Source organism: Ovis canadensis, chromosome 12 (genome assembly GCF_042477335.2).
Source record: "Ovis canadensis isolate MfBH-ARS-UI-01 breed Bighorn chromosome 12, ARS-UI_OviCan_v2, whole genome shotgun sequence".
Lineage (NCBI taxonomy): Eukaryota > Metazoa > Chordata > Mammalia > Artiodactyla > Bovidae > Ovis > Ovis canadensis.
This window is the reverse complement of record NC_091256.1, coordinates 81,576,365-81,588,581: the sequence shown is the minus strand read 5'-3', so window position 1 is coordinate 81,588,581 and position 12,217 is coordinate 81,576,365. Positions and strand designations below refer to the sequence as shown.

General features: G+C 40.1%; 1 protein-coding gene and 1 long non-coding RNA gene across 2 annotated transcripts in view; one reads left to right on the top strand and one right to left on the bottom strand.

The window, feature by feature from the left end:
- Positions 1–10,734, top strand: part of FLVCR1 (FLVCR choline and heme transporter 1) — a 29,323-nt gene extending 18,589 nt beyond the window's left edge. The window contains exons 5-10 of the mRNA XM_069544962.1: positions 356–459; positions 2,137–2,247; positions 2,746–2,851; positions 3,069–3,180; positions 7,372–7,439; positions 7,612–10,734. Coding sequence (XP_069401063.1) covers positions 356–459; positions 2,137–2,247; positions 2,746–2,851; positions 3,069–3,180; positions 7,372–7,439; positions 7,612–7,686 — 576 coding nt within the window. The 3' untranslated portion in view covers positions 7,687–10,734. The remainder of the gene's footprint in view (positions 1–355; positions 460–2,136; positions 2,248–2,745; positions 2,852–3,068; positions 3,181–7,371; positions 7,440–7,611) is intronic.
- On the bottom strand, positions 5,105–6,700 carry LOC138416167 (uncharacterized). The gene is made up of 2 exons (XR_011247560.1): positions 6,553–6,700; positions 5,105–5,474 (listed from the first exon to the last, which is right to left on the bottom strand). It is a non-coding gene; the product is annotated as an uncharacterized lncRNA (long non-coding RNA).
- Positions 10,735–12,217: the final 1,483 nt, after the last annotated feature.

Sequence of the window (12,217 nt, the reverse complement as noted above, 5' to 3'; positions counted from 1 at the left end):
CTGATCTCTCTTTCCTTTTGAAAAGAGAAAGCAGTTATATGTAAAAGCTATCAGATTTTCTTTTCAGACACCTATAAATTACTTAAGAATTCTAACAAAAATCATTGTTCTTCTAACCATGGAGGATCAAGAAAAATTTCCTTTTTGATTTCTCCCATATGTCAGGTTTTGTTTTGTTTTGTTTTGCTTTAATGTAGAATGTCCATTCACCCTAATACACGTACTGAATTCTTCATGTTATATTGTATGCTTAATTGTATCTGCTTATTTCCATTGACATGAGAAGGCATGGGAATGTGAAGGATCTTTCTGAATTTGAGGTGTCTGATCAACTTCTTTTGAAAAAAATTTTAAGGGAGAAGAAGTGAATGCTGGAAGAATTGGGCTAACACTAGTATTAGCTGGAATGGTGGGATCTATTCTTTGTGGCTTATGGCTGGATTATACCAAAACATACAAGTAAGTGAAGCAGGCAAATGTATGGTCTACAACCTAAGGTATTTTGGTTTTATTTTTTTTTATATTTTTTATTTTTTTTGGTTTTAAAGGAACCTTTACTTTTCATTCTAAGAAACTTAAAAAGTGTTTTTACTAAAAAACTTGCATTCTAGACACTCTTAGGTTCCCTTCCCTTCTGAATGCTTCAGTGCTCTCTCTGTTATCTTATTGGTCATGTTTATTCCAACTTGAGAATGTGGATACCTTATGAACTCTCCTCTCCTCTAATAGTACTCGATGTATACCACTCCAGAATAGATCAGTTCTATTCTAAAAGGAGCCCTTCCTGAGAAACATTTGACTTTTGATAGAGACTTTTACATTGCTATTTTCTCATGTTGTGAACTTAGAAACAAATAAAAAGTTTTTTCCTATCAAAAAATTATTGGTGAGCATAAGGCATTTTAATAAAAAGTTTTTGGCTAAAATGCCCTAAAACTGTAATAACGCTTGACTATAATACTGTAATAGATAATATGAAGATTCTATATTAACTGTGTATCTATATGGAACCAGAAAAATGCTAATACAAAAGAAAAAGTGAGTAATACCAACTGGGAGACTGAGAAAGGGGCTTTCCGAGGCAGCATCTTTTGCACTGGGCCTTAAAAGAACAGCTACATCTAAAAAAAAAGTAGAAGAAGAATAGCTGCATTTCTTAGTAGACAGAAATTTCTCATGTGTTTGGGAAAAATGAATGAATGAAACTGTGAATGAATGAAGTAATGGAACTGTGTCCTCTACACCTTTCAAGGCCTAAGATATATTTGCTATATCTGATATGTTTGATATTTGATATCATTATCTAAGCCCTTTCAAAGTACCTCTGATCTTAAAATGCTCCAAATAATTCTCACATGATTTAAAACAGCACTTACTGGGGCTTCATTGTAATGGAATGGTAGCTTAGAATGAAACCCATTAAATTTGTAGATGAAGAGAGTATGTGTAAAGGATTTATATTTATCAGTAGTCTTTGGTCCGTCTTATAATTAGGAAGTGGATCGGCATACAGATGTTCTTTGTTGCCCTGGCTTTCTTCTCAGGGTAACTGCCGTTCATTCCCCAAGCTCTTCTCATTTGCATCACTCTTAGCCAAGAACCGTGGGAAGCAATACTTGATCCCTGTCCTTAGGACCTTTGCAGTCTGATTGGGAAAAATTAAGGTGTTCATGCATGTAAAGTTCAATAATCATATAACAGACTAAAATAGATGTCAAGTGTCAATCATGTACATAGAAAATGATCAGGGAGTTTGAAAAAAAAAAGGAGAATCTTGTAAGCTGCAGTGGTTAGGAAAAGTATTATGGAAGAGGCAGAATTTGATCTGAATCTTGAAATACAGATAGGGAACCGTCTGTATCCCATTTGGTGCCATAAAAATGATTTTTATCCTTATGGGTATTCCTTTGTTTGAGCATTGGACTTTTGTTGTCAGCTGCAAACTGAAACTTTTGAAACTTCAATTTAGTCTTTCAAGTCCATGCCTGGTGGAACCATTTTCCATAGATAAGAAAGGGTAAGTCTTGAAATCTGAAAAATTTATTACCGTATGGACAGAGCAGAATTAGCCGCATGACTTTTATGTGCCTAAGAAAATCTGACAGAACACTAACAATTCTGTTGTTTTTGTTTTAGACATACTACTCTGACTGTTTACATTCTGTCTTTTGTTGGAATGGTTATCTTTACTTTCACACTGAACCTTGGACACATTATCATCGTGTTCGTCACTGGAGGGTTGCTTGGGTAAGCATTGCACGTGTTAAAAGGAATGATAGTGTGCTGTTAGAATTCTGAAGTATTACTGCTGTGGCTTTCATTTTTTAGATTTCATCCAAAAGTCCTTTAATATTTTAAACTTTAAAAAAGATCCCTCTTGTGCACACAAATGTGTAATTCAGAATTATTTTTTGCGATGCTGTAGGTGAAAAATGGATGAGCCTTACTTAACCTGAAGTCTCTTTGCTTGGCTGGAAAGACAGCTGACTTAGAAAACTAGGAGTATATTTTTCTCTGGAAAGAAGTTAGAAATTGTTTTGCTTCCTAGTTCACGGTTTTTCTTCGCAGTTCCCCTGTCCTCGGGTTAATTGGTGAATCATAATAGTGCCTTCCTTTCACACGCCAACCTCAAAGCTTTCGCTTATTTGATAATTGTAGCAAGTCTGAGAAGTAAAGCAGTTGCATCGACAGGTGATATCGTCCTTCCAGTGATTTCTTCTGTAATTTTGAATTTATTTCCTGTAGTTTCTTCATGACTGGTTACCTCCCACTGGGCTTCGAATTTGCTGTTGAAATCACTTACCCTGAGTCTGAAGGGACGTCATCTGGTCTTCTTAATGCCGCCGCACAGGTGAACCTCTGATTTCTCTTAAATCTGAGACCGTTAGTTTACCAAATATTCTAATGAATAATGAATTTGGCTGTAGCTTTTGTTTTTAAAAATTCCACCTTTCAATGCATGTTTCTAGAAGCCATATCATATGAATAAAATAGTTAAGTTCTGAGGGAAATACTGTAATTGCTTTTAAAAGCAATCTTAATAAAATACTTCTCTTATTTTATTTTAGATATTTGGAATCTTATTCACATTGGCTCAAGGAAAGCTTACATTAGCATATGGTCCTAGAACAGGGAACATTTTCCTCTGTGTCTGGATGTTTGTAGGCGTCATTTTAACAGGTAAAGTAGGGTGTATGCCTGCTGGAAGTACTAGTGCCACACTGTCTTTGTATATTTAATTTCCATTTCTGTTGCTTCTCAAGGATATTGTTTGCCTTCAGGAATATGAATCTGTGGATTCATTTTTGAGGTTTCAAATTCAATACAGTTACCATGCTTGGAAAACAAAACCGTTGTAACAAGTGTTAGTAAAGACTTGGAATGGACAGAACTGGCCTCAGGTTCAGATTCTGCAGCTCGTTAGCTGTGTGACTTTAGACAAGTTACTCAACCTCTCTCATTCTCCTTTTCTCATTTATATTAACAGGATATTAAAAGCCTGCTTTTAGGGCTTTCTATGAGGACTAACTGAGATGGTTGATGAGAAGCTCCTGGCAGGGCCTGGCACCTACGGCCTGTCGGATCACGCAGGCTGCTATCTCAGCCCAGTCTCCCTGGGCTCAGCCCCACCTCCCCACACGTGCTCCCCCTGGGGTCCACCCCTGGTTGGGGAACTAAGGTTTGACAAGCCAAGGGGCGTGGCCCAAAGAAACAGAAGCGAGATTAATACCCAGTAGTGCTTCCAGGCCCGTCTTGGCCTCTACTGTTATTTTACGTTGTTAGTTTCTTTCTGCATTCCTTGTCTACATGAGAGACAGAAGCCATGGAGACTCAGAGAGGGTTTTTTTTTTTTTTCTTTTGATCTGCTATAACTTTTGGGGGCTTCCCTGGTGGCTCAGAGGTTAAAGCCTCTGCCTGCAATGCGGGAGGCCTGGGTTCGATCCCTGGGTTGGGAAGATCCCCTGGAGAAGGAAATGGCAACCCACTCTAGTATTCTTGCCTGGAGAATCCCATAGACAGAGGAGCCTGGTGGGCTACAGTCCACGGGCTCGAAAAGAGTCGGACACGACTGAGCGACTTCACTCACTCACTCTGCTATAACTTAATTCAAGGATAGACTCTAACAGAAAGATGGGAATCAAGGCTTCTTTTTATATTTGTTGAACACCTGGTCATCCTTTTTGAAACCCCCAGAATGAGCTCTTAGCAGTGATAAGCACTTACTTTGGGAATATACAGCCACTTAAGGTCACTGTCATTTATCCATTACACTCAGAGGGACTGAGTGCACTGTTTCCTCAAAGGAAAAATCCTGCCAAGGAAGCGTTTCCCCCCATTCTCTTCAGTTAGTGAAATGAAACACATAAAACTGAATGTTTTGTGACTGAACGTATGTAATGTAGTACATAAACTGCCTTAACTACTGATCTGTCATAAGTAATTCCATATTGCTTCTTAGTTTCCAGGAGAGTAGCACATAGGCATCAAATAGAGTGTTACTGTTGCACCAAAAAAGGGAACAGTTTTGTGCTATTCTCTTTATCTTATGGTAAGATTCATAAATGTTAATTCAAACAGGTCAAGTACAGAAAGTTAAGAAGTATAAAAAAAAGATCTTTAAAATCAGTTTTACATTGACAGTTTTATCATTTAAAAACGCTAATTAATGTTTCTCATGTGTTGAGTGTTTTACTAGAGGGAGTATGATGGATTTGTATCCAGTAGTCATTTGTACAGACAGAGGAAAGAGGGCTGAGAGATTGCTGAGGTGTGCTGAAGGTGATACCTTTTCTTTTTTACATTTTTTTCCTGAGATTTGTTGGCAGGTCTTATTTTAACAGAAGAATTACCATTTAAATGCAGTGCATTCTGCTTTTCTAGGGTTGATTGTTCTCTGTGAAGCGGTGTGCATACATATCCACTCCTTAGCCCATTTACGCACATTGAAATAAAATGTTTCTAAACACGTCATAGTGTTTCTCAATCCTTTGGTTAATATTAATAGTAGAGAGTTTACCCCTGTAAAAAAATAAAATGAGTAGCATCTTTGATACAGTGGACTTGTAGAACAGTGTCAGGCAGACCAATTGATGTCAATCACTGGTGCAGTTTAGAGAGTGATTTATTTATTTATTTTTGGCTGCACCAAATCTTCATTGCTGTGCACAGGCTTTCTCTAGTTGTAGCAAACTGGGGGCAACTCTGTGTTGTGGTGTGCGAGCTTCTCGTTTTGGTGGCTTCTCGTTGCAGAGCATGGGCTCTAGGGTACGCAGGCTTCAGTGGTTGCGGCGCGTAGCTTAGTAGTTCCGGTGCCTAGCTCGGCAGTGGCGGCGCGTAGCTCAGCAGTGGCGGTGCCTAGCTCAGCAGTTGCATCTCATGGGCTCTGGAGCACAGGCTTGGTAGTCGTGGTGCATGGGCTTAGTTGCTCTGCAGCATGTAACATCCTCCCAAATCAGGGATGGAATCCATGTCTCCTGCATTGACAGGCGGATTCTTACCCACTGGACCACCAGGGAAGCCCAAGAGGAGGTTTTAATATCAAGCTGCTTGAAATTGGGAGCTCGTTACATCACCAGTTTCTTTAAAATCATTTAAATGCAGTCAGAAAGGCCATTTTACATATATCCAAGTATGTTTGTGTAAATAATCTGAATTTCTAAAATGTTGCTATCAGTAACAATTCTAAGGGGTAGTGTGAATTTCTAAAGAAGCAGTAGTCTAACTTTTAAGACTGATTTTACTTTTACCTTTCATTTCGACTTTGCTTTATGACCAATTAGATTATTTAACTACCCACCAATTTGTCCCTTTTCTTATTTTACACTCTTTGTGTAGTCTATGGCTTTAACTGCCACATTAACACTAGTAACTTTCAAAACTGTACCTCCAGACCCTGATCTCTTTTACATTTCAGACCAATATGTCTAATCATATATTTATCCTTGGACCTGAATGTCCCATGGGATTTTATACTCGACCTTACCATCTGGTAAGAACAGAACTTACCATCTTCCCACCACACCTATCCTTTTTGTATTTTCAGTTTCAATAAGTAGGACCAGAGAAAGTGAAAGTGTTAGTCACTGTCATGTCTGATTCTTTGTGACCCCATGGACTGTAGCCTATACCAGGCTTCTCTGTTCATGGGATTCTCCAGGCAGGAATACTGGAGTGGGTTGCCATTCCCTTCTCCAGGGGATCTTTCCCACCCAAGAATCGAACCTGGGTCTCCAGCCTTGGCAGACAGATTCTTCACAGTCTGAGCTACCAGGAAAGCCACTGTTCATTCAGTTGCCCAAGCAAGTCGCCCGCTTCCCCCTTCCCAACCCCCATGTTTCGTATCCTTTCAAACCGCTGAGGCTTACCTGTTCGATTCTAAACGATCTCTGGATTCTGTCCCTGTGTCACCATTTCTCACATGTTCAGGCCTTACCAGCTCCAGCAGGATGAAAGCCTCTTGACCGGCTTTGCTGCCTCTAGCCTTGTTGCCGATCACACCCCACCACACACACACACACAGCTGCCAGACTGAGCTCCTCCCCAGTCACTCACAGTGTCCCCCGTCTCCCTCTTGGACGTGATGCTTCATCCATCACAGACCGCCACGGGCGCCGAGAGTAGACTCCACTCTTCCCGTCCTGATCTCTTGGCGTGTACTGGCTTCCGCATGCCTGGAATGCCTTCCGCTCTCCTCTTATCTGCTTGACAAGTTCCCACTTATTTTTTCAAGCTTCAGTTCAAATGTGTCTCCTCTGATAAGCCTTTCCTTATTTCCTTCGGCTGCCACAGACATTTTCTCCATGCTTCCACTGTATCCTGCCCCTGCCTGCATTACTGGGGTTGTTACACAATGTTAAAATTGTTTGCATGTCAGTGTTTCCCATAGATTGTTGTTGTTTAGTCACCCAGTTGTATCTGACTTGTTTCAACCCCATGGACTGTAGCCCACCAGGGTCTGCTGTCATGGGATTTCCCAGGCAAGAATACCCGAATGGGTGCCATCCCCTTCTCCAGGGGATCTTTCCGACCCAGTGATCAAACCCATGTCTCCTGATTGTAGGCAGATTCTTTACCATCTGAGCCACCAGAGAAGCCCTTCCCTAGACTAGAGGATCCTTTAGGGAAAGAACTGCACTTTTCATCTTTGTGTCTTAGTTCTTAGCATCCTGTATTTATTCACTAATAAATGACTTGCTAATTAAGGTAATGACTTAGGTAGTGTTCTTTTTTCAGGCTACAAGAATGTTATGGGATATTATGGTATTATAGTGTGCTACATTTGACAATATCAAAAAAAATTTTACACTGCTTAGAAAAAAGTATATTTATACATACTCTGTGGTAACTTCATTGTTCCTTCTCTGTTTGCAGCATTAATCAAGTCCGATCTGAAAAGACACAATATAAATAAAGGAATTACAAATGGCGATATTAAAGCTGTAAGTAGTGAATATTTTTATGATTATACTGTTGAGAAATGTGCATAGAGTAAGTGTAAATCCATCTATGTAATCAGCTTGTTGTTTAATTCCTGAGTCAACTGTGGATCTGTCATGATGACATATACCAGATACGTAATGTAAATTTTTTATCTTCTTATTCTTTCTACAGATACCAGTTGATAGCCCCACAGATCAAGAGTCAAAAACTATCCTGATGTCCAAACAGTCAGAGTCAGCAATTTGATGTGAAAGGAAAAGTAACATCATGTGATAATTGAGTAGTAAAGCCTGATTTATAGGTTATGGAGAATGGACACTTACTTGAAAATTATTATGTGACTCCTAAATGCAGTTACTGTCTTTATTTAATTGTTAATTTAAAGTACTTTTGCTGACATTTTAACATAGAAAGTAGAAGCTTAGGAGGCTTTCTAAAGTGATAATATGGAGGTCCATGCCCTTCAAATTGCATAGGAGTACATGCAATTTGTTTATTTAAATATGCTATCCAGTGGAACCAAGTGAACAGTATATTCCTAATTATCTCCCTTTCCACCCCTGATAGCTCAGTTGGTAAAGAATCCACCTGCAATGTAGGAGACCCCGGTTTGATTCCTGATCAGGAAGATCCTCTGGAGAAGGGACAGGCTACCCACTCCAGTATCCTTGGGCTTCCCTTGTGGCTCAGCTGGTAAAGAATCTACCTGCAATGCGGGAGACCTGGGTTTGGTCCCTGGGTTTGGAAGATGCCCTGGAGAAGGGAAAGCCTACCCACTCCAGTGCTCTGGCCTGGAGAATCCCATGGACTGTCCATGGAGTCGCAAAGAGTCAGACACGACTGAGCGACTTTCACTTCACTTCACTTGGCGTTGTTCACACCACTGTCTAAGCCCCTCAGTGTGAAAACAGTATACCAGTACGATACTTTCAACCCACCAGATGACACTATTGGATGAGACTTTGAGATGACCTCTATGATTTTCCCCATTTCTTACCATTCTCATTAGAAACTGCTTTGTAACAGGTACTGTCTGTGGCCATAAAAACCCTTCCGTGTGTAGACGGATCTCATACCTTTGGTCTTAGGCTTATATTCTTGTTAAGCGAAGAAGCCCAGACACAGACTCGTCACCCTGAGTTCGTCTCTGTGCTGCCTTCCTGGCCATTGTAAGCAAGCTAACACTATATTTACTATGTTTTTTCCTCCAACTTGAAATTGAGTAGTTTTGTATCCATTGCCTTTTTTCCTTTTGTTCCCCCTTTAGTGTATAGCTTTCCACTAAGAACATTTCACCCTGTGTTTCCTGGGCTTTTTCACGGTGTCTTGTATCACACCTTAGACTTTGGCCTTGACGATTCCTGAGATAAGGAAATCTCTAATAACTTCAGGGAGACCTGGTGTTCCCCATTAGGGGAGGCCTCTTGAAATGTTGTCTGTTCTGATTCTACAACATGGTTTCTTCAGACCATTCTCCTCCGAGGAGTCCTGTGCCCACGTCTGTGCTCCCTCAGTGCGCTGGGCACGTGGACTCCTTTCTTCACCACAAAATGTGCACAGGCTCCGACCTGCTGGAACAGCCTGCTGTTTTCTGTGCTCAGGGTAAGGAAAATAGGACCAAATGCGTTTCCACAGTGCCTACCACTGCGTTTTGTTTACAGTGAGAATCTCAATGTTGTTCACGTCCTGGCTCTCCAAGCTGATAGGGAACATCTTTAGGGTAATGACATTGAAACAGCCATGATATTATGTCCACATAAACACAAAAAGCCAATCAGGTGTTCCCTTGAATACCCTTGAAGTGAATTAGCAATTCTGATTTGGGCGCGCTATGTGCATTGCTTAATATTAAAATTATAGCAATCTCCATAACCAAACGACAGTAAATGATGTGGAATCTTACCCTGGAGAACTTGTTATCAGAAGAACTTAGCTGGGAATCAGGAACTTCAGGTCTGTGTCCTGGTGGATCTGTTTCTAGCTTCCCTGTAAATCTCCAGGCAGCATTTTCCTCATCTGTATATAATGAATGTAAAATCTGATCTCAAAGATCATTTTTTGAATCTTAAATGCACTCATCAGGGGATAGACCAAATCATTGTAGCACAGGAACTTAAATCTAGCTGGAGGAAAATTCCCTGGACAATTGAATAAACAACTGTGGTTGTTACCTTGTAGATACAGGGAATTTAAAGTCTGTTTTCAGCCTTTTTGTTCAGTTGGTGATAGCTCAGGCAGATGATGCTGTATCACTAACTTCCTCAGATAATCACATCACAGATTTTATGGCCAAAAATATATTTTAAGGTCCCTCCTTTAAATGATTGTTTTTATTTTTAAACTGTCAATGTTGTTTCAAATAATCATGTCCTTGTCAAGTTCCTGAGGTTTTGGACAAATTACAGGTAAAAGTTGGAATATTTTATTCCTGAAAAGTGTATATACATATATGTCATGTGTATTTGTCCTAGTTGATTAGAAAAAGAATGAAATACTATGGGGCAGAACACAAAATGAATTGATAAGTTTTTTGTATTTTTAGTTAAATTTGTAATATGTCAAACAAGAATATCATATGATTCTATGTTGTATCTTTGAAAAATGGACTTGGGTAACTCGTGTACATTTTAATTGAGTGATTTGAGAAAGAAACTGGATGCTTTCAAAAGTATTTTGAAATGTTGCAAATATAGCTTTTGCCTTTTGTGAATGTTGGAGAAATATCTTTTAAAATGTGTTTTAAAAATATGTGTAAACGAATAGAATATTGCCAGAAGAATGCCTGTCTGTCTTAAGTCATTTTTTATGTTCTAATTTCTGCTCTTTGTACTATTTAGCTATATGCTTGTTCTTCAGTATTTCAGACCTCAGATAAATTTATTTTTTTAATGTTAATTTTGTATGGCATTTTTTAAAAAATTCTGATACTTCAATACACTTGGGGAATAGGAAAAGAGTTGTAAGATTTCAGAATGAGCCAAGAGAGAAGTGGTTTGTGGATTACCAGGTAACAGATCTCACCAGGGTCAGGGTCAGGGTCAGGGTCAGGGTCGGAACCACAGCGGAGCCAGGGCTCAGTCTCCCCGCCTTGCTTTGGTGTCTGCCTCTCCCTGGCCAGTCTGGCGGCCCCGCCATGAGCCATCGTGCACACTCCACCTAAGCTCCAGACTGTTCTCTGCCTTTTTTATCCTGCTAGCGTGTGCCTGTGTGAGACCTTATACCTAGAATATGTGTCATTGTTCCTAAAGGCCTTGTTGCTTAATAAAAACAATTTACAGGTTTCTTCACTGAAAATACATGTTCATAGTTCATAACATTAAGTGAGATAATACATGAAGTGAAAGTGAAGTCGCTCAGTCGTGCCCGACTCTTTGCGACCCCATGGACTGTAGCCTACCAGGCTCCTCTGTCCATGGGATTTTCCAGGCAAGAGTACTGGAGAGGGGTGCCATTACCTTCTCCAGGGGATATTCCCAACCCAGGGATTGAACCCAGGTCTCCCGCATTGTAGACAGATGCTTTACCATCTGAGCCACCAGCATTTAGAATTAAGGTTGATACAGTCAACACTCAAAAAGTTGGGTATTATTTTAATGTATTAATGACTGGTAACTAGCAGCAATCACTACTTACATGTGTTTAGATTTGAAGAGAGGCATTCAGGTGACTTAAAAGAATACCAGTGAGGGAACTCTGAGGTCCTGTGGAGGGTCAACAGAGAAGATAATTGGGGAGCAGGGCAGTGGAGCCTGTTCTATTGAAATCAGACCAGGCACAGGGCTGCCCATTCCAAATCCTCCCAAAACTAGTCTTATGTTCTAATAAATAGGTTACTATCTGTTAAGGAAATTGTAATGAAGACTAGAAGCCAGATAAAAGATTAATCTACAGCAGAGACTCCCAAAGTTTTTATTTTTTAATTTTTTAATTGTTTGGCTGTGATGGGTCTTAGACGCGGCATGTGGGATCCTGTTCCCGGACCAGGGCTTGAACCTGAGTTCCCTGCATTGGGAGTATAGCGACTTAGCCACTGGACCACCGGGGAAGTCCCTCCCTAAGGTTTTGATCTCGGAATTCTTACACACTTAAAAATCCTTGAGGATCCCAAAGAACTTCTGTTTTGTGAGTTATATGTCAACGTGAATCATATTAAAAACAAAACCGAAACTGTTCATTTAAAAATAACTATATCGACATAAATTTCATTATTATGAAAATAACCTTTCTAAAACAAAGGAAGTGAGACAAGTGACTCTAAAGAATACAAAACTCTCTAATGTCTAGTGTTATAGAAGATAGCTGGATTCTTAGATTCTTCATTCAAACTGTAAAGATTCCCTATTTTGACGTTTGAAGAAAAGCCTAGCACGTATATGGACTTGGAAAGGGAAAAGTATTTCACTAGTCTTTTCAGATAATTGTGGGTATTCCTTAATACTATACCAAAATCTGAATTGGTAGTGTCTTAAAGGTTCCTGCTGCTGCTAAGTCGCTTCAGTCGTGTCCAACCCTGTGCGACTCCAGAGACGGCAGCCCACCAGGCTCCCCCGTCCCTGGGATTCTCCAGGCAAGAACACTGGAGTGGGTTGCCATTTCCTTCTCCAGTGCATGAAAGTGAAAAGTGAAAGTGAAGTCGCTCAGTCGTGTCCAACTCCTAGCAACCCCGTGGACTGCAGCCTACCAGGCTCCTCCGTCCATGGGATTTTCCAGGCAAGAGTACTGGAGTGGAATGCCATTGCCTTTTCCCATCTTAAAGGTTAGTTGCTGTGAAATCTGA